Source organism: Rhinolophus ferrumequinum, chromosome 12 (genome assembly GCF_004115265.2).
Source record: "Rhinolophus ferrumequinum isolate MPI-CBG mRhiFer1 chromosome 12, mRhiFer1_v1.p, whole genome shotgun sequence".
NCBI classification, from domain to species: Eukaryota; Metazoa; Chordata; class Mammalia; order Chiroptera; family Rhinolophidae; genus Rhinolophus; species Rhinolophus ferrumequinum.
In genome coordinates, this window is record NC_046295.1 from 73039851 (window position 1) to 73065623 (window position 25773).

General features: G+C 39.2%; 3 protein-coding genes across 7 annotated transcripts in view; all 3 read right to left on the bottom strand.

The window, feature by feature from the left end:
* Positions 1-4621, bottom strand: part of RC3H2 (ring finger and CCCH-type domains 2) — a 42006-nt gene extending 37385 nt beyond the window's left edge. For both annotated transcript variants that reach the window (XM_033122767.1, XM_033122768.1), the window contains exon 1: positions 4366-4621. The gene's annotated coding sequence lies outside the window, so the exon portion shown is untranslated. The remainder of the gene's footprint in view (positions 1-4365) is intronic.
* A 1987-nt stretch (positions 4622-6608) lies between these two features.
* Positions 6609-25030, bottom strand: ZBTB6 (zinc finger and BTB domain containing 6). Of its 3 annotated transcripts, XM_033122994.1 has the most exons (3): positions 24929-25030; positions 11810-11983; positions 6609-10744 (listed from the first exon to the last, which is right to left on the bottom strand). In XM_033122994.1, the coding sequence occupies exon 3, from the start codon at positions 10733-10735 to the stop codon at positions 9464-9466; it is 1272 nt and encodes a 423-aa protein (XP_032978885.1). In that variant the 5' UTR covers positions 10736-10744; positions 11810-11983; positions 24929-25030; the 3' UTR covers positions 6609-9463. The 3 variants fall into 3 exon arrangements, with proteins under 3 accessions (XP_032978885.1, XP_032978887.1, XP_032978886.1); XM_033122996.1 differs by lacking the exon at positions 11810-11983 and having other exon boundaries at positions 24929-25009; XM_033122995.1 differs by lacking the exons at positions 11810-11983; positions 24929-25030 and adding an exon at positions 11672-11803.
* On the bottom strand, positions 12871-25037 carry ZBTB26 (zinc finger and BTB domain containing 26). Of its 2 annotated transcripts, none has more exons than XM_033122993.1 (2): positions 24929-25037; positions 12871-17169 (listed from the first exon to the last, which is right to left on the bottom strand). In XM_033122993.1, the coding sequence occupies exon 2, from the start codon at positions 17157-17159 to the stop codon at positions 15834-15836; it is 1326 nt and encodes a 441-aa protein (XP_032978884.1). In that variant the 5' UTR covers positions 17160-17169; positions 24929-25037; the 3' UTR covers positions 12871-15833. The 2 variants fall into 2 exon arrangements, with proteins under 2 accessions (XP_032978884.1, XP_032978883.1); XM_033122992.1 differs by lacking the exon at positions 24929-25037 and adding an exon at positions 24275-24879.
* Positions 25038-25773: the final 736 nt, after the last annotated feature.

The following is a 25773-nucleotide window of genomic DNA, read 5'->3' on the forward strand; positions in this document are numbered from 1 at the left end:
TTTACTAAAACAAGACACTGCACCTATTTTTTTTTATAACGGCCACCTGTTCGGAGATGCTAATTCAGTGGGTTAGGGCATCACAGGCCACTGGGTAACAGGAAACTAGTAGCGAATACTCTTTCCTTATTTAGTTTTCCAAGATCATCCTGAAATGCTTTACATTAATTAGTTGGGGAGGTGCGGGAGAAGGCATTCATTCATGTTTGAACAAAACATAAAAATGCTCTTTCATATTTTCACCTATTAGGTTTGAAGTGTTTCAGACTATTCCAGAATACATTTGAATAGTTTTAAGTTACAATATCCCATATGTGTTTCTAAGTCTACAAACACCAGATGATTTAATGTAATTAATGCTGAGAAGTTTAATTTGTAGTAGAAATTGAATTAACACCTTTAAAAGAAACATTCTGCCAAAAATTTGGCAGTAACTCTTCTGCTATGTTTCAGACTAACTTTCTAACAGGAAAATTATGAACTAAGCTCTCCTTACATGGTAAGATATAAGGAACGATTTAGTTTTTTTTTTAATTTTTTTTTCAGTACCATTATCAATAAATTCTAGATTCCTCAATTAAGATGAGGACAATATGAAATTTTACCTAAAACACAGTTTATGTAATCCACTAAAATGTTGAATTAACAATGACAAAATAGGACTTTCATTTCTTTAAAAAAAAAGCACTTTGTACATATTTACATAGAAAATATGTTTATAATTATAAAAAATGATAGCTTATTGTCTTTATAATTTATTTTTTAAAGCATCTAAATAGCAATGGCAATCTAAGAGTAAATATTAAAGTGTAAAATTTCTATATTTATACTAATACATTCCATAGTAACTTATTTGAATTTATGGAAATCTAAATTGCTAATAACATTTATAGTTATCCTAAAGATACTCCCCAAATATCTCAAAATGAGATAAAATAGATTTAAAAGCTCACAACTCTTGAAATGTAAAAGAACTACTTAAAAAAAATTCTAATTATTTGTATTAACTAATTTCAGTTACTAGTTCCTAAAATTTAAGAAGAATTAAAGATAAAGCTAGGAATGAGAAACACTAAATTAGGGTTGGGATCTTAAACCGATTTTTACTCAAGTAATTTTTCAGACTGTAAGTTCCTTGCTATGAATATTATTAACTCATAGGAAGAATAAGAGACTTCTCTCATGATACAAATTACAAACTGCTTTAAGAGCAAACTGCATACCAGCCAAGCAGCTTAATTTTCTATTAGACCACCATATTATGTAGCCAGTTTATGACTATGACACCTGATTTTAAAATGCGAGAATAAAGTTTATGCCTCTTTCACAATTGTATAACAAAAAAATATAGTATTTTATAATTCTCTTTATAAAGATGTAAACATTAGAGCTCAGGTCTGTTAACTTGAAACACTCATTGTTTTCATTGTAGTTCACTCATGTGAAGAATTTAAGCTACTGAAAAAGACTGTAATAGTACTTCTCAATTCAAAAACCTTTAAAATAATCAGTTTTGTACTTTAAAAATTGTATTTAAAGCATCCTTGGTACAATTTAGACCTTAACCTATAAAACAAACAAAACCAATTAAAATAAGCTCCAAAACTAAGCATTTTCAAACATACCAAAAGGATTGGAGAAAAAGGAATTGAATTACAATGCTTGAGACTGCTGTGTGACTTTAGTGTAAGTTAGGAAAGATTTCTGACTCCAAGTTTTAATTCTTAAATCTACTTTAGGGTTGAACTTAGTTTTTTAATAAGTATGAAATTTTTAACTTTCAATGTCTTCTAACAGAACAGTAATGAAATAATTTTCTATGTTAATTAACATAACCAATAAAGTTTTGCTTCTTTAGTGATGATTAGACTTGAAAATTACTTATTTTTGAGACAGAACTTCTATCAAATAATGGCTACTGGATAAATTTATTCTTCATTTTACCAAAGTGTTTTGCGTATTCTGATTTTAAGAGGATACTCTATCAGGAAATTTTTGGTTTTCAGATGTCTACTTTTAATTCAGATAATTTATTTCTTGGAAGAGATACTCTAGAACAGCACTGTTCAATAGAAATATAATGCAAGCCTCAAGTAATTTAAAATTTTCTAGCAGTCATAGTAAAAAAGGGAAATTAATTTTAATAGTACATTTTATTTAAACTAATGTATCCAAAGTATCACTTCAACATGTAATCAATGTAAAAAATTATTGAGCTATTTTAAATTCTTTTTGTTTTTGTATTAAGTCTTCAAAATCTGGTGTGTATTTTACACTTACTGCACATCTCAATTAACACTCGCCACATTTCAAGTGCTCAATTGCCACGTGTGGCTATTGGCTAGTACTGAACAATGCAACTCTCTTTAAAATTATAAAGTAATACTCAAAACTTACTTTTATTAAGAATTTGAGGTGAAAGTCATACCTACACTTACGGTTTTCATAAAATTAGAAAACGCTGAGGATCATAAAGATGTAACTTACAACATTTATGCAACTGGGTGCACATTATTTGTAATTTTCAGCTAGCTTTATTTTACCACACGCTTCCTTTTTCCATCACTAGAAAGTGAAACTTCAAACCAGTACAACCAAAACAATAAGCAACTACTTATTGTAAGACCTTGTTATATGTTTAGCATTCTTATATATTGCATACGTGTAAGTTCTATTTTTGAATATAAAATTCTGTGTAAAGAAAAATGCTTCCCCCTCCAAAAATAGAATTTTTGACTTTTTCAAACTGAAAGAGACAGTAAATTACCAAAGCAGAAAGTGTATTAATGAAAACATATGAACAAAGGAAATAAGTCTTACATGTCAGGTTAACACAACAGTAAAAGCAGATCAGGAATAACTCAAAGGCTCCACCAATGAACAGGACTACAATTAAATCCTCAAAGAATAGGAGCCAGGTGAATTATAACATCTGCTTTTTCTAAACATGTCTAGAATATATGTTTAAAATTTTTTTGTTCTAATAATTTTCCAAGCTCTAAAATTTGGAAAATATAAATTTCCAAATCAACAAAAATGGCAAATGGTCTTTGACAGGATATGATGGTCTCTATTTCTTCAAGAACTGAAGTAGAAGTAAACAACATAGAAAAGGGATGTTGCGTTAGAACAGTGGTGTAGTTCTTTAGACAGATAAAAGAAGGTAATAATGGGAGACTCCATGAACTCTTCTTAATGTTTCAAGAAACCTTAACTAAATTTGTGTATTTAACTACAAAAAGGCTGCATAGGCTAACTAAAACATTTGTTGCTTTGCTTTGGGGAAATTATATCAATTTGGTGTAACAATACTAGCTTTCTCAGGTTAATCAAAACTTCCTATTGGAACTTAAAAGTTTGACTAATATGAAAATGGAAAAGATTACTTAAGCACTTTATTTGGGATCCAAATTCATTGTAATCATAGGGGGTGGGAGAAGAGTGGGAATTACAAAGAAGGGGCCTGCCTGAGTAAATAAAGAGTAAGAATTAAAAGGGAACGTAGGTGGTTATTTAAAAAAAAAACAGGTTGGGAATCACGAGATTAGATCTACTTTAGGTCGGTGATTACTTGAGACTATTTTGGTGTCAATGTTCTATTTGCCGGTATCTTAAAACTCTCGCTGATTCGAAAGATGGAAATGACAGCTACCCTCATCTTCTCCCTTCCTGAAAGCTAAGGACAGAGAAACAAAGATGCTTTCTACCATTCTTCTAAGATGGTGGAAGAGTCTCCCCTTAAGAGGCTTCCCCAAGAAGGAAAAATGAAAGAAGGAAAGAAGAAAGCGACAGCAAATTCCCTGGCCGTGTTTCATGCCAGTGCTCCGTCACATCCACTGTGCAACGACGCTGGCCCAGCCATCTCCCTCCCAGGAGGTTAAGCCCTCTCAGGGCATTGTTTGGCCGGGGTCCCTATTTACCACTTAGATCGCCTCCACCATCCCTGTATTAGGATCTCGGAAAGCCCCAGGGCAGAAAGACGAAAAGCTTGGAGACGACTTCGTTTCCACGACCTCTTCCACCAGCCTCTTACTAACTGGTGTAGAAAAGGGAAGAGAAGCCTGGCCTTTGCTTGGGTGGATTCCTTAGGGGTCAGAGGAGATCCTTCGGCCGGTGTCGAAGGGAGGTGGCCATTTGCGCCAGGCCTCTGTATTGAAAAAGCCCTACTAGGGCGAGGGGCCTCCTTTTCAGGCCCTGTTCTCCCGACCCGGTCCGGGTGTCAGGTGCGGCCCCCAGTTCCCAACCCTCGGGGCACCGTCAACGACAGCGCACAGGCCCCGGACTGAGACCGGTCTCCCGCCCGACCGCCGGGGACCAGGGACCCGGGCTGGGGCCCGAGCCGCATCGTGCCCGCCCCCGCCCTACCTGAGGGGGCCCAGGCGGACTCGCTAAGGGCCACTCCCGGGAGCCCCGCGACGGCGCGGCTCGGCGACGGAGGCGCCTCGTCTCGCCGGGGCAGAGCTCGGCGGCGGTTTCACGACCTCAAACTCCATCGGGAGCTACAGGGACAGCCCCGTTGGCGGCGGCGAAGGCCGCGACGGGGCCTCCTCCTCCTCCCACCGCCTCCTCCTCCTCCTCTTCCCTCCTCCTCCTCCTCACCACGGAGGCGGACCAGGAGGGATCCTGACCTAGCTCTCGCGAGAAGATACTCCCCACTTCTCGCGAGACCACGCAAGACCGGGAATTGGGGAGGTGGAAGGGAAGTCTAGTGGCCCCTGCCACCTGGACTGCGCATCAGCTTCCCTCTGGTCGAGTCGTACCACCCCTATCACGTGACTGGGGAGACCCGGAGAACTGTGGGAGGTACTGTTAGGAAGCCTAGGCGAGCCGAAAGGGTGGATGGGAAACTCCCTGCACGTTCATCTGCGCCTTGAGCTAACCTCCTGGACACTGGTTTGAGCCAGTGTCTGACTCCCCATATGAAAAGCATGGCATCCATTTAGCATAGTCGGATACACCTGTATTAACATTCTACTCACTCTCCTATAATGAAATGCTGACCCATCCTTTAATCCTACATATGCGCCAAGCAATATCGCTGTTAAAACGAGCATTTGTTTGGCAGGCAGTATAACACACACCTCTCTTTATTAAAGAGTAAACTGTGAGCTCCTCAGAAGCTGGCAGGGATAAAATTTCAAGCACAAATTCTGGCATTACTAACTAAAATATTTGTTGAAGGATATTTTTCCAGTAAATTTTAAGGTAGAAATTATTCCTTTTTATAGATGAAGAAATAGACTGGGAATAGGGTTAAGGGAATTAATATTTATGGACTACATATGTGCCAGGTCCTCTATTGGGTAATAAAAATTTCATTTTTACTGTTCTCAGTTTTATTTATATTTCATTTACTCATCAAACTAATCCTATGTACTTTGTTCCTGATGAGAAACTGAAAACCATAGATGAAGAAAATGGCCATGAATTGTAATTAAACTCAAGGCACTTTCCAATGTGAAACTTGATGTCCAAAGAAGGCATCTATGCAGGTAAACCCACCACGAATTAGAAGACATATGGAAAAGTTTTTAAAACTATTAATGAGCTTTAAAAACATTGTTATTACTGTACGGGAGACAGAAAAACATCAGTATTTCAAAAAAAATTCACTGGCCACATCAAAGATTTTTCTCCTACACATTTTTATTCTTCTCATTCTCTTCTCTTTATGCCAATTCTAGAGAAAGGTTCTCAATAATTTAGTTCAGTTTTCCATTCAACTAGATAATGGTGGCTGTGTTTTCCATTCTACTGTATAGTTGTATATGATAATCTGAGATTTTTTTTTTAAGATTTTATTGGGGAAAAGGAACAGAACTTTATTGGGGAACAGTGAAATACTTCCAGGCCTTTTTTCCAAGTCAAGTTGTTGTCCTTTCAATCTTAGTTGTGGAGGGTGCCGTTCAGCTTCAAGTTGTTGTCCTTTCAGTCTTAGTTGTGGAGGGCACAGCTCAGCTCCAGGTCTAGTTGGCACTTCCTAGTTGCAGGGGGCGGAGCCCACCATCCCTTGAGGGAGTCGAGGAATCGAACTGGCAACCTTGTGATTGAGAGCCCGTGCTCCAACCAACTGAGCCATCCGGGAGGCAGCTCAGCTCAAGGTGCCGTGTTCAATCTTAGTTGCTGGGGGCGCTGCCCACCATCCCTTGCTGGACTTGAGGAATTGAACTTGGCAACCTTGTGGTTGAGAGCCCACTGGCCCATGTGGGAATCAAACTAGCGGCCTTCAGAGTTAGGAGCATGGAGGTCTAACTGCCTGAGCCACCGGGCTGGCCCTTAATGAGATTTTTTAAAGGTGGCTTGACCACTATATTTAAAATCACAATCCCATTTTCCCTTCCCTGGAACTCTGCTTTATTTTCTCCATTTCCAAAATCTGACATACATTAATTTTACTTATTTGCTTACTGTTTGTCTCCCTCCACTAGAATTTAAGTTTCAGGAGAGCAGGGGTATTTATTTGTTTGTATACCTAACTTCTAGTATAGGTATATATATTGTAATGACTCTGTAAATATTTGTTGAATGATTAAATGAATAGCCAGGGGAAATAGTTTCCTTCTTTAAAATTCTCAGATGTAAACAAAACACAAAACTCTCCATTCCCATCTCCAGTTTATTATTTCTTATGTAAACATATAGGATAGTTACATCCAAGGAAAAGGGGAAAGGATTTTCTTACACCAAAGTTAACAACTACCTTTCAAGATCTTTTATATACATAAATGCTGTAAATCATGAGGCTGAACTCAAATATCGTATTGCATTTCCTCCCATCATATCAGAAACACAAACAACTAAAAGTGAGTATTTTAAATGAATAAATTCAACACTTTACTTTGCCATACCTGCATTTTTAAAAAGATTCCACTTTCCTGAAATTGTTAAACACATCATGCAAACACTCTCCTAGGAATGTTTTGAGATCACTTTGTGCTAACTGAACAAGAATAAATAATAATAAATAACAACCATCAACTTTCACAAAACACCCCTTCCCCCAAGCAAAAAATCTCAAAGTGCTTACAAAAAATTTCACAAGAATCTTACAAGGCACACATAAAACTTAAACATAATTCAACCATAATTCTTTTTGAACATCAAAAAGAGTTGGTAACAATTCCTAAAGAAACAGATTACTACTATTCATTGACCCACCCCTCAGCCCCACAAAATTTTACCCTAGGAAGCAAAAATAAGAAAAGTATTTTAATCACAAACTATTTCTGAAAAGAAAATGTTTTCATGCCTACAAATGCCCAATCATAGGTCAAATGATAAAGAAAATTAAGCGCTACACTAACATGTTCTCCAGTGGCAGAAAAACACTACTTTGGAAAAATTGTTTCCAATGCAAAAAGAAACATTCATAAAGACACCAAACTCTCCTCTCTTGCTTTCCCTTCTCTGTTCTTAGGAACTCAGGAAGATTTAAAAATAAAATCACAGAATTTTAAACCTGAAAATGATCTTACAAATTATCAAGATCAAAATTATTACTTTACACATAAATTTAGGAAAAACTCAAGAAGAGGTGACCTGTCCAATGTCACTAACTGGTGACCTGGGGACATGAAGTCAGTTTTCTTACCAAACATGAGAGCTCGATTCTTTAAAGTCTCTCCCAGAGTTAAAGTTCTATGGAGAATATATTTTTTCACAAAACTATCACAGAAAGGATAATTAACATTTATAACAATCAACATGTGACTCATCACAAAATCCTTATAAATGGTACAAAGTATATTACATATTAAAATATGGTAGGGCTTCAATAGAAACTAAATATAGCAGAAATTCTACATAAAGCTGAGGTGAGTAGAAGAGGAATGGAACATCTTGAAACTAAGATGCATCCAGTCAGGCTGCTTTACTAAAAGTAGTTCCTGTGTTTTAGAGAGTATGATTTGCCCTGCAATGTATTTTAATGTGTTATGACAACAAAAATGTTTTGTGTTATATGTAGACAAAGATATTAGAGAGCCAAAGGCCCATAATACAATCTGAAATATCACTCCCAGTAAAATAACCATATAGTCATGGTTTTGCTTTTGGCACACTTCTGGAAATATAGCATCAAACTCTAGAGATGGTTAAGATTTTTGTCAACACATAGTAAGTAAAAATTGCATTAATGTTAATGAAAAGTTAGTAGTAATAATTAAGAGAACACTAATAGTTACCCATGTTTAAACTGTTCATCTAGTGACAGCAAGAAAATATAGATTGACAATTTAAAATAAAAAAGGAATGAACTATTGATACACACATGGATAAATCTCAAAGGCATGATGCTAGGTGAAAAAACCGTCTCAGAAGGAAACATACCATAATATTCCATTTATGACATTCCAGGAAAGGCAAAATTATAGCAATAGAGAACTGTTGCCGGGGTTTAGATTTAGGAGGAACTGACTACAAAGGGGCAGTATAGGGAGTTTTGGGGGGGGTGATGGAATGTTCTGTATCCTGACTGCAGTGGTTACACAAATCTATACATGTGTTAAAATTTGTAAAACGGTATACCAAAAACAAATCATTTAGCAGCAGGCATCACTGTTCAAGAAAGGAAACAGTGAGAAGCAGCTAGATATGGGAAGTGTTTCCTCCATGTGAAGATCTCAGAGATGTCTGCTACAAGTGTTTTGAACACACCATTTCTATTATATAGGTACAAAATTGACAACCGTCAATTTAACTTTATAGGTTAACTAAAAAATGAAATGAAATAAATTTTAGAAAGACTAAAAATATCTTTGGTAAAGTTGGGATTTCTAATTATTTAGAGCTTCAAGCCAATGGTATAATTTTATTAGCCACAAAATTACTAAACACAACTGCATAAAATAAAATCAAGACACCTGGGCCCAATTAATCATTTATAAAATATGTATATTAACAAATCATGGAAATAATATTTTAAGGAATATCAGACCATGTATAAGGGAATTCTGCTACTCCCAAGTAAATTTGAATTGTGTTCCTTTATAGTTTAAAACACTAGGTACCTTGGTGTTTAGTTTACAATCCAATAGCAGTTGGTTTAAAAATTTAAAAAAACTCACTAGTCCTTAAGATGACTAATAATGAATAATGGCGTTTTAAAATTTATTTTCTCTTTCCATTACACTTATATCAATTATCTAGACTCAAAATCACAATCTGGAAATACTGCTGGATCCTCTGTCACTAGAATCAAGAATATTTAAGAGAAGAACAGTACTTCTCTAGGTATACCACTGGGACTTACATATAATGTATGAAACCAGATGGTATCCCACTAGCTTTATCATGTCTCCCACACTTTGGAACTGGTAGAAGTTCAGAAAGAATAATATGTAAGCCGACCAAAAATAAGACCCAAAGATGGTGGGCAAATGCAATATTATAAATGCTGCATATTTAATAGAAAGGCTTGCCTAACAGAATGATATAAGGCTTACATAGCAAGGTGTGATTCTAATTATAACAGATTTTGCCTTTTCAGATCATGCCTGGGTAGTTTTTCACCACTGCTCTGGCCATGGACAGAGGTTAAGTGTTTTTTGAGGGCAGATTTGTGCTTGAAATCCATGTCACAACAGTGGCATTTGTACGGCCGATCCCCACTGTGTATGTTCAAGTGGTCCTGTAGCGTGCTTTTAGCAGTAAATGTCTTCAAGCACACAGTACACTGAAAGGGCCTTATGCCCATGTGCCCCCGAATGTGCCGGTTGAGATTTTTCTTCTGTGTAAATGTTTTCCCACATTGCAAGCACAAGAATAATTTATGCATCTTAAGGTGGCGCAGATAGTTGTCAACATGAAGAAATCCACGTGGACACCTGGGGCACTGATGCCTCAGTGAATAACCGTCCTCCACATTCTGAATCTCATTCGCTGTACTCTGACTTCCTTCAGTATTCCCAGAAAACAAGCCCTGATCTTGATTTCCAGGAACTTCGGCCACTCTGCTCTCAACTGTGGAATTGATCAGTGAATGCTGTGTTTCCGAGAAATACATGCTGGCTTTGGAAGAGGTACAAGGCTGTGAAAACTGCCCATTTTCTACAGCAGCGGTGCTGATAGATTCCACATGGAGGATGCAAATTTCATTGTCTTTAAAACCTATATCTACTGAAGACAGCTCTGGTGACTTCATTTCCTTTCTCTCCGATGTCAAACTCTCTACTGTAGACTGTAAAGCACTGCTTTCTTCTTTAACGTGGAAATCTACGTTTACGGGACTATCTTCCGAAATTTCAATTATCTCACAGTCTTTATCTGAATTTTCTTCTTCATTCTTAACATCTGGGTCAGAGGATTGACACAGGTCGGTATGCTGATTGTTGTTTTTCATCGAAAGATCAATTTCTAGATACTTGGACAAAGCTTCTGTGCACTTTTCCACAATGTGAACCATCTGAAGGTAACTAGCAGCAGTCAAGTATTTCAAAAGCTCTTTCCTTTTCACTTCAAGTGCTCCAGTATAGCAAGAGAGCAACAATTTTCTCCCAACTTCTGCACTCTGCAAGATGGTGATTCTGATATGTTTTGACTGTGTGAGTAAAAACTGATCTCTCATGAAAGTAGAGCAAGCAGCTAAAATCACTTTGTGTCCCTGGAACTCGGTGTCATTAATATAAATGGACACATCACAAAATAAATTCTGCTGTCTCAAGAGATTCATTTTCTGCAAGACTACATCTCCTTGCTGTTCAAACTGGAAGTGCAGAACGTCAGACTCAGCAGCCATGGTCACAATCTACAGAAAATAAAACCCAAACATTACTGTTAGGATAGGGAATGCTTTCCTACACTGTGAGAGTAAAAACAAACATACGAATCCCAAACCTGAGTTGGGTAAAAGACTCTAATTCTGATCTGGGTGCTAAGAGTGAATCCCTATGCCACCATGTCAAAACCCAGAAAATTAAAATGCATTTCTCTACGACCTTGTGGCGTATTTCGTATTTTTGTTACAGCACGTATTACACTGAATTGCACTTAAATTTCTCTGTTTTTTTCCTTGGCTAAATTTATGTGCCTTGTGGTCAAGGACACCGTTGATGCCCACTACTAAATGGATTTAACAGTTTCCCAAACTAGAAACCTTAGTGTAATCTCCAAACATCCTACTCCCCATCACTACTTCAGGTCCCAGTTCTGTTCACCTCGACCACTGCTTGCAATGTCTTCCAACAGATCTCCTTGATACCACACTCTCCAATCAAACTACCCTCCTGAGTTCTACCAGAATGAACATCTTTTAAAACTTTTCCTTCCCCCCCTCTTCTGCTTTCAATCTTTCATTGCTCTCCTACATCCAGACGGCCTAAACTTCTTAGTAAATACGAGATCCTTCGTGATGTGGCCCTAAGCACCTTTATGGCTCCTTCGATATCCAGATTTTCACCATTGCCCAGAAAAGAAGACCCAAATGCACATGTTACGCTCGCTGTTCCAGTTCATTCCTCCAGCTCGTGATTTGGCTCCTGTAAGGCCCAAATAGGACTTCTGTGACTCTTCCTCCTGTCTCCCCCAGAAGACTCGTTTGCTTCCAGGGCACCACGAAATGGTGCCTGGCGGCTGCAGCGACCACAGGAGACCCCCCCCCCCGCCCCCCCAGAGTAGGAGCTGATTCCGGACCCCTGGTGGCCTGGATGATCCGCCAGCTTGCCACAGGTCTTACCGCGCCAAAGTGGCCAGGACCAAGACCCCGTCGGCCAGGTGTTTGCAGCACGAGTCTAGCAACTCCCGGGCTGCGCCCTGCTGCCCTCCTCCACCTCAGACTTCCCCGCTTGCCCGAGTCTCCCTCGCGCTCACTCACCCACTCAGAACACCAGAGCCGAGGTTTCCGCGGCAGCGGCAGCCCAGGCCGGAAGGTGGACTTAGCCTGGGAGGAAACACATCCGGTGTCAACTAGCTCTAGTCCTCAGGGGGGCAGGCTGGGCGTCCCGGAAGGACATCCTGAGACTTTCTCCCTTCCTTAGTCCCCTCGGTCCTGGAATGACAAAAATGCGCCCGAATTCCGGCAAATCCCATCTCTCCAGCCTCAGTTTCGGCACGTGAGCCATTCCTCTTCGTGAGTTCTCCCCAACCTCCCAATCTCAGACGGGTTGTGAAGTTGGGGTACAGAGCTCTATCAGACTACCCTGCGCCGGGACCACTGGGGGCCCTCCCGGATTGTGTGCCGGCTCTTCTCCTTACTGGGCCATGTACAGTTTAAAGGTGGCAAAGGAGACTGCCGTATGGATCACCTAATGCCCCATCAGGATCTGGACCCAACCTCTGGATCTCTCTTCACCACTCAACCTATCGCTTCCTTCTCATACCACCCCTTTCCCCCGCGTTTCAGGGCAAACCCAGGCCTTCCATGTAAACTGTTGGCCTGTTTCCCCCCATATACCAAATCCCTCCTACCATTTATCCTTCGAAATCTCATCCCTGACGCCATCCAGAACTGCCCCTGAATTAGCTGGCTCCCAATTGGGCTGTCAACCCTTTGGCTGCCTTCATTACTGCAATTATCATTCCTGTATTGAAATCTGTGTCTCATCTAGGCATAAGTATTTAGGGCAGTGCCTTACTGATCTTTGCATTCCCGAAGTCTAGCACTTAGTAGGCTTTAAGTATTTGCCAAATGAAGGCATATCTGAACCAATTCTTAAAAGCAGTTGTTCTACCGTCCAAGTCAACAGGTTCTCCTGGAAGTAACTGACCCTAGTAACAATTTCTGGTTAACCCAGATTTGCTTCTTCAGCCAAACTCAGCATGTTTCATTAATATGTGTTTTGAATAGGCATGAAGAAAGCAGTCCTGTATTCAAATTCAAGCAACTGAAAAGGAAAGGAGGGGAGAGAGAAAACAAACCACTCATACCAGAGCTTTAATTGTCACACTTTTATTAAGGAAACTTCCCCATAATAAGTGACGAGGTAGGTCATAGTATGTCTAACATACAACAGATTTAGAACAGCTATTCACCAGCTGAAATAAAATGTTCTGGATTGTTTGTTTAGGACAATATTTTAGAAGTAATGACACTGGTCACCTTCCACTTATAGATCTAATAAAGAAACTAAAACAAATTAAAACCACATCTGATTTACCTCAGAGCCACTTCAGTTTGGAGTTTGTCTTTAAAATTAAATAATAAATAAATAACAGTGACAGTAATTTTTTTAAACAAACTATGGTAAAGAGAATGTTCTCTCCTTTTTAGTTATCCTGGGGATCCATACAATACAAATGCTGAATAACTAAGGTTTTTAAAAATCTTTGTAAGAATATGACTAGTTTGGAAAGTCATCTTCCCCTATAAAACGTATTTTATACCAATAACTTGACGATTTTGCAATACAATTTATGAAACGTATAACAAAGGAGAAAAGTCAAGTCCCATCAAAATTAAGAAAATGTCTCACAGAAACAGGACACCTCTCCAGCCAAGAAATGGAGGAGGCTGTAAATCACTTCAGTGGTTTGCAGTTACAAAAGGTGAGAACTATAACTTTTATTGATACAAAACCATGAAGATGCTGATTTTAAGTGATCAAAGAAAGCAAGGCAGTTTCCTTTATTATTCCTAGTATAAAATCAAATCAACACCTTATCTTCCTAAGACCACATGAGACTAAGCTCTGTGAGGGCAGGGACCACAGCAATCTTACCTTCATATCCTCAGTATCTAGCATAGTGCCTGGCAACAGTTGGTGCTCAATAAATATTTCTCGAATGACTGAATGAACCCAGTAATAGTCTCCAACCAAAGAGACCAATCTTATTTTGAACCTACGCCTTTTAGTCTTCAAACCAGTAACAAAACAGGACACGAATGCAAGCAAAGGAAGCACTCCAAATTGAAATTTCTGTGATGAAGTGATGTTCAGAGAAAATGCTGGCTAACATGTTAGTGTCTCACTATTGCATAGAATTGGTACTCTTTGGCTGGATCATATAAAAATCAGAATGCTAGGCAGTATCATTAGATTATATAATGAGTGACTTTAGGCATAAGGTACCTATTAGTCTTATCACTCAATTTTATTCTTCATTTTAAATCTTTTAATAAAAGAAATTATACCTCAAATCAGATTCACATGTAAATGCATCAAATTATAACAATAAGAATTTCCTCTGACTACTCAAGTTAATCTTAATTTTTGGTTTATCTGTACATGCACTCTCAGCTCAAAAATAAAAACAGAAAATCCCGGTGAAAACTAAACACTGTTTCCAGACAAAATCTGTTGCAAATTTGGATCCTTATCACATTTATTCTTACTTTTCTTTCCCTCCGTAACCAACACCCAGCAAATCAGTCACTTTCCTGGGAAGAATGTTCATTCTCACCAAAAAATAATTAACTAACAAAAATAAATCCATCTGTCATATTTTGTTTGCAAAATCCAGGCTGTCTCAGAAAGTCAACAGGGATTCACAAAGTGAGCTTTTTGCTAATATATTCTTGATCATGTACTAAATCTTTTTAAGCCAAGAGATAGTGAGGTAACATTAGCTCACATTTAATTACTTATCTACTTTGGCCAACCTTGGCCAGGCCACCTCTTTGGGCTTTGGATACCCCAATTTAAAAAGAAGTGGAGTAAATGATCTCTTAAGATTCTCTAAGGACTCTAACACTCCTATTACCTAAATCTACCTCATGGGTCAGAAACTAGTAAGACTCAAGTTGTTTCTGAACTATATATAACGTGCTTTAGGAAAAACAGTTATTTTGTTTTTCCATATTGGAAGATCAACTTTGTATTAGCCATCTACCAAACAAGGCAAGGTGAGACTGTGTACCTTTACAGGAATTCTGAATGCAAAAACCTGATTGTTCCTCTGTGATCCACTGTTTCCATCTATTTTGGAAATTAAGATACATAGGAAAATGAGAATTCAGACTATTTGTACACTGGACAAAACTCTGAAGGCAAACACCTTCAGAGTGGACAAAACACCTTTCTGATGGTCAACCTCTAAAACAGGGCAGAGAGTGACTCCCAAATAGCGCCCTTTTAGAGAGAATATTGTAAGTACACCTGGAGCCATCCTGACTTCAAAAGCATCAACAAATAAGTGACACGTGAATTATAAGCATTTGGCTTCTTTGGGGGAAGTCTCCCATGTACGTACTGTTGTACAGCTGTACTTCTATCCTTTGTTGATTATGCTCCTGGTGATTCCTAACAATGTCTGCAGGTGTTGCTGAGAAGACTGCACTCTGGTCTACGTGAACAATTCATCAACATGAAGTAGAGCTATAATACTGTTGAAAAGAGTACAGAACAACCCAAAATACTTCTTTATAGCCAGCTCCAAGAAAAGTACAAATGGAAGGAAGCAAATTCATTCATTCATCATACATATAGATGAATTATCGTTAGGCAACCAGAAGTTCTATCACATATTCAGGCCAACAGCAATATCACCTTGTATCTCAGCCTATTTTCTGCCAAAGAAAAATGTTATTCACTTCTCTTAGCATAGCATCCATTAATGGAGTGCAGGTGATGTTACTAACTTGTTGGTACCTTCACTGAGAAGCCTCAAATGGTGTCAGTCTAAAACATAAGTAAGTCAATGTTAGGTAGACAAATGGAATACTCCTTGGGAAAGGCAAACAGATGTCACAAGATAAATAATTCAAAACAGAAAATGGGAGAGGGCAAAAGGAAGGCAAGACCACTCCGAGTGGTAAGTTGCCTGGTCTGTTAGTGCTTTGATTCACCCCTACCACCTGCACAGAGGCTTTGGAGAAGTCAAACTAGCAAATTCACTCCTAAAAAGACTCAGACTATTGCCACGTTTTCAGTCAGTTCTAGTTGTGAGCATAAAGCCCCTACTCAATTCACACAAGTACTATCATTCCTTAGGTTCAGGACAGCTTGGGCCAGTTTACCTGCATCCAGGACCTGTGTTGCATCAGGCTGTGGCTGACACCCTTTAGAGTCTGTGACTGTTGTACATGCAAAAGAATCAAAATCCACTGTGAGGTCTTGCACATTTCTTTCATTGGCATTATCAAAGCTGTTTTTGCCATGCAGCTGTTTAAGGTGTTTCCTCAAAACTGGCTTATGTGCAAAAACCATGTCACAATAGTTACACTTATGGGGCTTATCTCCACTGTGAAGGTTAAGATGATCCTGTAAGGAACACTTCTGAGAAAAGGTTTTCCCACAGATCTTACACTGGAAAGGTTTAATGCCGGCATGCACACGCATGTGTCGATGAAGGTTGCCTTTCTGAGTAAAAGTCTTGCCGCAGAGTAGACACATAAAGAGTTTGTGCATTTTTAAATGGTTGGCGTAGTTCTCCAGGTGACGAAACACCCTGGTACACTTTGGGCATTGGTGATGCCACTGTAGGCCTTTGTCTACACCTCGAATATTGGGCCCAAAGACATCTTTGGAGGCCATGATGATGTTATCACTGCCTGTGTAAGAGAGGGCATAATTGTGGAGGTGGTTTTGTTCTATTTCACTTACTCTGTTTTCCACAGTTGAATTTATCAGGGAGTGCTGGGGCTCTGATGAATGTAAAGCAGTGGGTTCAGAAGAAACAAACTGGTTCTGATCTTTTTTACTTCTAACCTCGGATACATCCCCAATAGACTCTACCTTAACAATCTGAATATCACTGTCCTCCATATCCATACTGTCTTCAGATGGATGAATACAAGGTGAGTCCTGCTTTGGGGAGCCTCTGTCATCTCCCTGCTGTTCTTTGGACTGGGGAGAAGCACTCTGCGGTTCACATCCCTCTTTACTATCCATTGGTTGTTTTGGCTTTATAAACTTCCACAAGGCCTGTGTGCACCGTTCTACAATGTGGCTCATCTGTAGAAAACTCGCAGCAGTCAAGTAATTTACCAGTTCCATCTCAGGGAATTCCAGCACACCACTATAACAGGATAAGAGCAATTGTCTCCCCACTTCGGAACTCTGCAATATGGAGATTTTCACCTCTCCGGAATCATTCAGTAAAAATTGGTCTCTTAAGAAGGGGGAACCTGCAGCAAACACAATTTTATGCCCCTGTACCTCAATATCATCTATGAGAACTGTAACATCACAAAATTTATTCTCTTCTCTTAATTTGTTCATTTTTTGTAACATTGAATCTCCATAATTTTCAAACTTGAAGTGAAGGAGATCTGATCTTTCAGACATTTTGGCAGACCTAAAGAACAGAAATGTAAAAAGGATGAATTTAAGAAAATTCAAACAATTAAGAAACCTGGATTTTCCTTCCAAAACCAATTTTGTGTTGTCATATCTCTTTGTGTGTATCCAAATGAAATTTTCCTTGAAAGAGGAAGCAGCTTTCAAAGGCTGTTAAAAATTACTCCTTGCCAACATCAAGGGTCAATTGCACCTAAGGAGTGGACTTGTATCAGTGTAAATAGCCTGGCATTCATTCAGCTTTCTAAGATACTCAATACAAGAACAGTGCTTGAGTTACTCCAAGAACTTTTTTTTTTTTTTTTTTTGCTTCCCAAATGAGAATTGTATCAGGTTTCAAAAACAAACCAAAACATTCCAACAAGTAATTACAAAGTAGCTATTTTCTTTTGCAGGATACTGTGAACTTGCTTCTTCAAAGACAAAACACTCTTTGCTTTGTATTTTAAAGAACTGCAGTAACATTGTTTGCCCTCCTCCTGGGTTAAACCCTCTTAATACTTAATCATGCAAGTATTTCTGTGATAAAAATGGAAGTGACAGACCTAAAGGGATCATGTTTAGACAGTGTCAAAGGTACAGGTCTTTATCCTGTGCATTTTGGACAAATCTAAACTCCCCAGAAACATTTCTTGATATAGAAAGTAACTGAAAACATTTGATGTAGAAAAACCAGATGAGCCACTTGGTGGGAATCTGAGCAGGAAGAAGGTGGATCTAATTAATCCTTACCAGATTCTGTTCTTTCTTTATCTCTATTTATCCATCATTACTCATTAACTGGACTAGAACTGATTCGTAAATGTTCCTTGGCTTCCAGCTTCTGTTCCCTCTAATGCAACCTGTACATCACATTTCATCTTTCAAAATCACACATCTGATTATATCCAACCCCTGCCTAAAATCCTTCTGTGACTTCCCATTGTCTCGTGGATGAAGACTAACCTCTTGAGTATAAACTCATTAAGTAAACCCAATGATAATTAAGGTAAACATGGCATAACCCATTCAACCACAGAGAAGGTGTCTTTTCCAAAACTCTGCATATTTGTCCCTTTACACAGCAATTCCTTTGGAGAAAGTCCCTATGTTCTGATTCCATAGTCTCCAAATGATTTTCTGATAACTTGGCTTCCTGTGGTTCTCTCTAAAGGAAAAGATAAATTAGCCATTCCAGCATGGTAAATTAGCCACTCCAGCATAGCCATTCCAGTCCACCAGCCATTGTAAAAATAATAAACTGGCCCTCTCTGTCTATATACCAGTCTTGCCTAAGGTTTGTAGGCGTATCAGGTCTACCCTAGAGAAATAGCTCTACAATCTCAGTGCATCAATAAATTCACCTTAAATTTTGTGTATTCATCAGCTTTGTAGTTGATAATCATGAGACAAACAGCTGCTCCTGGCCACATCTGGACCCTGAAACCCAATCTTTATAATTTTATCTTTGATGACATTGACTTATAAAGGTTCCTAGAACACCAGCTCCTGAAGGCAGATTCCAGGTCTTACTTATCCGGCTCATGCCTGGTGCATGATAGCACTCTACCAATTCTAAGCCCTAGCACAGGTATTTCTTTAGTCTAGAACACTACTCCTCGCCAATTCTGACTCCTTTATTTCCTCTGATAGGCCCTCCCCTGACCCTTAGACTAGAACAGTTGTATCTACTGGACCCATAGCATAATACTTCTATCAGAACACTTAAAATACTTTATTAAATACTTGTTCCTTCCCCTGCAAACTGCAATCTTCATGGCATTAGAGGGAAACATCTCCATCCTATTCAATGGGCTGTTGGGAGCCTCCATCTTCTAATGCAAAACACACTTTCCTTTTGCTTCAAATTCTACTTACTGCAGCCAAATAACTGACCAAACCCTCTTAAGTTCAAACTGCCGTGTATTCCTGCCACCTAATATTGTACTAAACACACGGCAGTGCTCAGTTTGCGTTTGTTGAACTTATAGGATTTGTTTGACAGTGGTGAGAAAGAAGAATTGCTGTTAGGAAGACCAGCTCAGTGTCTGCAGGAGCATGACAGGTCTGAGGCCATGAGAGCCTAGGAAGGAATGAAAATGGGAATAAGGAACAAGGAAAAATGACAAAAGATATTTCAAAGAACTTGGTAACTTACTAGATACAGAAAATGAGAAAAAGGAATGTGTAAAAGGTTCTAAACTTAGGAGTTCAGCTGAATGAAACTGTCATCGAAAGCAAGGTGAAATTTAGGAAGGAGAACTGGTGTAGCACAGGTATATTAACAAAAATATACATACCTAAATTAATAAGCTCTTCCCTTGCATGGCATTCTGAATGTACAGATAATGAACCATCGCTATAAAGATAAGAGAGGAGGGATGGAGAGAAGCCAATGATGCATCACAAAAAAGATGGTGAACACTAAATAACAAGGAAAAAATCTAGGTGATACAGGGAATGTATCAGTAAAGAAAGCAGCAAAACTGTATCACTGCTTGGTTTTAGCAATTACAGTAGTTTAATATATTCATTCTGGGAAGTGTCCCAATTTATAACCAGAATTGTAAAAATGACTATTGTTTCAAGTGGCCAAACAAAAGGGGCATTCTATTTTAGAGCTTTTCCTACAACTTCCCTTGGGTCAGTGTTTCCCCACTCACACCCAGAAGTGAGCACAGCTTCCATCTACAGTGTGACAGTATGCACAATATTCAGGGATAACCGTTTCTTGAAGCTCCAAAGATGAGGAGCTGGAATACAGTTTCATTTACTTCCTGTCCATCAACCTCAAGAAACTTACCACCATGAGGAGCCAAACAGGCATCCCAGGAAAGTGCTTGCATTGACTGGTGTGCTGTCGTCCAAGAATGTGAGGAAAATTTATTCTGTTTAAGAAGTTTTCCATAATATGTGTCAGCTCGTTCTATTGCCTCTCTTTGGTAAACTCTTATTTCCAGGCCCCAAGTTTATCCCTTAATTGTCTCCTGTCACTAGTTTATCTTTCCAGTAGACGGTTAAATATTTGAGAACAAGAACAAATGTTCCTTTTGACACAGCTCATTCAACAAAAATCAGCACAATGACTTTTAATGTTCCATAAGACATGATTACTAATTTAATAATTAGTAATTATTATGCTCTTTATTATCATATTGTCTTTTGAGTGCCCTGGGGAAAATTTCTTCCTACGGTTTATGTCTAAAATAGTTTTTGACAATATAAAACCAAATTTTAAACTTTATTTTTCTTTTACATTAAAAAAAATGACAAAATAAAGAGAAATAATCGTTTCTTATGAACTGTCTTAATTTTACTTAAAAAGTAGAGAAATGAGAGCTAATCTTTACTGAAGCCTTGCTATGTAGCAGGTAGTACTAAGTGCTTCACCTAAACTGACCCACTTAATCCTTAAAATCCCTATGAGGGAGGTATTATCATCATCCCCACCTTGCATATGAGGAAACTCAAGCTTGGAGAACAGAAACAACTTGCTCAACTTAAGAGAGGTAGAAAGTGTTACGGGTTAGAGCTCGAACTTGTGCCCAGCTTTGTGATGCCAAAATCCATGTGTCAAACAACTCTGCTAGCTTAAGTTTTATCTTATGGATAATGTTAACTGTGGAGCTATTCAGATTTCCCTCCTCATATCCATTCAGCCGTACACTTAAGATTGATAAGCTTTTGTGCATTTAGTTCAATAAAAGGTTTATGTTTAAAAACAAAAAGTACAACTTAGCCAAACCTGTGTCAAGCCTAGAGGCGTTTTAATAGTCAGCCATTGATGTGTTAGTCATATTCCTGATCCCATTTTATTCCCTTATTCTTGTTTTATCTTCCTTTCTTACCTATTTTAACTTTGTTATTTTTCCATCTTTTGTGTGTTTATCTTTGTAGACTTAATGCCATTTGCAAATAAAACAGAATTAAAATGATGAATGTATTTGATTTTCAGAATCCTCAACTGCAGTTAACTTCTAAGTATAGTTAGTAGTAATTATTGATGATGTTCATAAAAATCACTCACATAATTCTAGATCAGAGCAGAGCTTCTAGTACCAAAAAAAAATAAAGAACTGATCAGGTAGAAGAGATTTGGTCACCACATTCTGTTGGTTCTTTCCTCAGAATGATTTCCAAATTCTCTCTCTATTCTTACTATCATTGCCATAGTTCTGGCCCTTATAATCTATTCCCTAGGTTACTGATTCAATCTGAATACTGACCAATTTCTATTAGCGAGTCTTTCAACTTAGCACTCACAACTACCTGGAAATCTTTGTCTTTCATTACCATCACACATCATTTTCAAAGAGGTTGTAATATATACTATAACTTTTCTCTCCATAAACCTCAATCCTTTTCTTCTTCCGGGTAACTTGTGTAATACTACATTCTCCACATTTTCACTCTTTTGTTTTTACTCATTATATATGTAGTACTATAAGTACTATATATACAGAAATATATCCTTCCTGGAAAATTTTTGAACATTATACATAAAGTGAAAGTACCCTTTCCCAACTACCTTTTGCCCGGTACAGTTTGTTCTAAGCGTGCTCTTTCATGACTCTCTCTCCCACCATTTAAAAAATATTTCTATATGCCTAGCCACAGAAAATGTAAAATAAAATTGTTTCTTATACATAAACTATACATATTGTTTTGCATTTTTTCATTTATTGTTTTTGAGAGCGATATATGTTGAACAAATATAGATCTAGTTCATTCTTTTCAAACTGTTTGTTGTACAGATGTGGGCAAATTACTTAACTACTGGCCTCAATTTTCCACCATTCTTTTGCTGGTCTTTTCCTCAAGGAGTGACTAAATTGTGTAATGGTGAGTACTTCCTTCACAGCTTAGTCCTTGATTTTTTTTTTCCTGTATTTTTTCAAGTCTTACTGCCTCAGGAAACCTGTCTGGTTTCTCAATGTTTTCTTACCTTCTCTAACTTAAAAATTCCTAAATCCCCATCTTCACGGCCAACCTTCACCAAACTTAACCTCAATTCAAACTATCCCAAGTTACCTGCCCTAGGCTATTTATTATTCTATCTCTTGAAATGCATGGTGTCTAAGCTCGTGCCCTGTCTAAAACTCAATACGTCAAAAATAAAAATTTATGGAGAATGGCCTTAGAACAGTGGATGTGGAGGCAAGGAAACCTGTTAGTATGCTATTACTCTAACAGATCAAGACAGAAATGATGAGGGCCTGAATAGAGACAACAATAAAATGGCTGGAGAGAAGAAACAGATTTGAAAGATACTTCAAAGAACTGATGGACTTGATGACTAAGGTGAGGAACAAGAAAGGAAAAGTCAAGATGACTCCAAGATATTTGGTTTGAGTAACTGGATGTCTTTGAGAGTGTCATTCCGTAAGCTAGGGAATATTAGAGGAGATGGATGATAACCGGTTTGGTCTGAAAATGTGTAGTCAGAGGAGCTGGCATGACATCAAGGGGACAATCCATTAGCTAGCTGGATATGGTCTAAAGTTGAAAAGGACACCTGATTATAGATAGTGATAGATGAAAGTATCACATAAATTGACCTAATTGTGAAAGAAACTAACCTAAAATGGCACAGATTGTTAGAGGACCTAAGACAGAGGAAATAAATAAAAAACAAATATATTACAAACATAAGTCCATTACTTACCTTCTTTTTAATCTGGATCTCCTTCCAAGCCTCTCCCTTTTTAATCAATGAGCCTACCTTTGTTTAAATATTTTCCACTCCTTTGACTCCGATATTTAGTCACTGCTTAATGCAGTGGTGTAAAACCATGGATTCTGGAGCTATATTTTCTAGAATGAAAAACCTGCTCCACCACTTACTAGCTGCGTTGACCTTGGGGAAGTTACTTAACCACTCTGTACTTCAGTTTTCCCATCTGTCAAATAGTAATATTACTTCACAGAGTTGTTATGGGAAATTAAATTAACGTTAAAGTAAATTACATTTAAAAATTATGTTCATTTTAAAATAGCTTAGAACACTGCCTGAAATGTACTCTACAAGCATTTGTTAAGTAAATAAACAAATAAAGCCTGTCAGTTTTCTCCATGAAATTCTGCATATGTGGTCTTTTCTCATTCTCATTTAAAAACCAGTTGAGGTTTCTGTTATTTCATATATCATCACCTCGTCACTCTACCAAAATTGCTTTTTAAAAGATCACTAATGGTCTCTTAATAAGGAAATGCAATCATTTTTTTCCCATTTCTCCCAATACTAGCTGCATGAATTGTACCAGTGGACAGTTCTCAAAATTCTCTTTTCTTGATTTCAGGTTCTTCTTGGTTGATGGAACTCTGCACTTTTATATTTTATCCCCAACGTCTGTTTTTGCTACTATAGCAACTACTACTAGCTTCAATTCCTCTTTCTGCTTCACAAATGCAACCATTTCTCCAAATTATTCCCTTCTTTCTCAGTAATCCCTTCCTGATGCCAACCATTCCCAAGGTTTCCTTCCACCTCTATGCTGATGACTCAAACTTTTAGCTCTAGTCACAACATTTAGGCTGAGCTGTAGATGTGCACTTCCAACTCTGTACTGGACTGTTCCATTAGACCTTTAATGCAACATATTTACAAATAAATTTGTTTTATTGCTGATAGCGGCATCACTGTTCTGCCAACATCAAGGCCTAAAACCTAGGAATCAACTTTAGTATCTTTCACCCTCAACACTCAATTTATTAGAGTCTTGACACCATTCACTACAGCAAACTTGCCTTCTTTCCAACAATACTGTTATAACTACATTTGAGGACTTCATTACCTCTCACTAGGCAGATCTCACAACTCCTTCAAAAGAAGCTCCAATAAGAGTACCTAGACTTTGGCTAAAAAAGTCCAGAATCAGTTTAAAGAAATTCCCATTCTATAGGCTGACCTCCAGAACACGGCTTTCTACGGTGCAAATCTGACCATATCAGTCTCCTGCTCAAAACTTTTCAAAAACTAATCATCTCTTTCAGGGTTGAACCTTTCACTCTCTGAACCTCGGTCTAGGTTGGCAGTCTCTTATCTCTTCTATGCACAAAAGCTCCCCCTCCCCCCATTTCCTCCTCTTCTCACACAAGTTGTTCTCAGTCATTCCTAAACATACTTGCAACTGTTCCGTCTGCCTGAAAAAGCTCTTCTCCACCTTATCCTCTCCAAGAAGTATAATTCAGGCATCACTTTCTTTCTTCAGCTTTCCCAGCAACGGACCTTTGGCCAGCTCATAAATATATACTGATACACATATCATAGGAGCACTTATTTGTTTATATCTCGCTCCCAAACTTGACCCTGAAAATTGGAACGATATTTTACGAATCCCCAGTGCCTGGCACAGCGCCAGTAATATAAAAAGTGCTGTAGCCAGTAGCCGATTTGCGGGAAACCCCGGCAAAAGGGTAACCTCATAGAGATTCTCGCGGGCTGACACTGAGGCCTTGCCAGGGCCTTAGCTCTGGCACGTCCTACAATCTGCCAGAGCCCGGCGTCCACGCCAACTGCTGGGCCTTCGGCTGGGGTCCCAGGAGGAGGTCCCTGGTGCATCCTTAAGCTCCCCACTCCAGACCAGGGAAGGGAAAGGGGCGGGGCGCGGCGTGGGCTGGGCCAAGGGCTCCTTAAAAGTCCCCCCCCCCACCCAGGCCTAGGCCAGCCCCTCGGCCCCCATCCCAGTGCAGGTCCTGGCCAATCCAAGGCCCCAAGGGGGCTCCATCTTGAGAGACCCTGTACCCCTGCCCGGTGCTCCGGCCGCCTCCGCACTTACAGACCCAGGGGAAGGCCGCCGTCAGGATCCGGCACCACCAGGAGCTCCGGCCCCTCGGGGCTCCGGAAAGGGGGAGGGGCAGGGAACCCGAGCCAAAGGGGGACCCAACGGAACCGGAAGGGCAGCCCTCGCCGGACAGAGACAACTTCCAGGTCCTATAGTCCTGTCCGCCAATCGGAAGGCTCGGAGGACGAAGGGGCCGCGAGAGGGGCTTTCCGCTCAGTGGGCGGGATGCAGACAGAGTGCCCGGGTCTCCTGCTGCAAGCGACTGCTCCAGCGAGCTGAGGTGCTGCGGCTCCTTAACGTCTGAGGCTCTAGTTTCTCAGCGGCTTCTCTGGAGCCGGGGCTCGACGGTCTGCTGCCTGCATGGACTTGAAGGGCGCTTCCGCACTTAAGCCTTGGTGAGTCCCTCCCGCCAAGGGATGTGGACTCACCTCTTTGGGGCCCTGACAGCAAAAGAAGGTTTACCCCTCCTGCTTTTGGATTTTGGTGTTTCCTGGGGATCTTTTGCATCTCGTGGCCTCCGTTACCTACAGAGTGCTAACCATCCACAAATTTCACTCGCCAGCCCTGACAGCTTTTATGAGCTCCAGGGCCTACAGCCTAGAAGACATCTCCAATTGATTGTCCCAGCGTAAACGTACCTTTTAAATATCTCAAGTTCAGCGGCAGAACTGCTGCTTCTTAACTCCTGTGGTCCTTTTATTGGTGAACCTCATTGTCCACGCAGGTCTGCCGGCCAGAAAACTTTAATATTCTAGAATCCTTTTCCTACTTTTCAATCCAATTGCTCACTGGGTTCTCCCTACTTGGGCTGGAGGGGGCGTTCGTATTGTGATAGAACG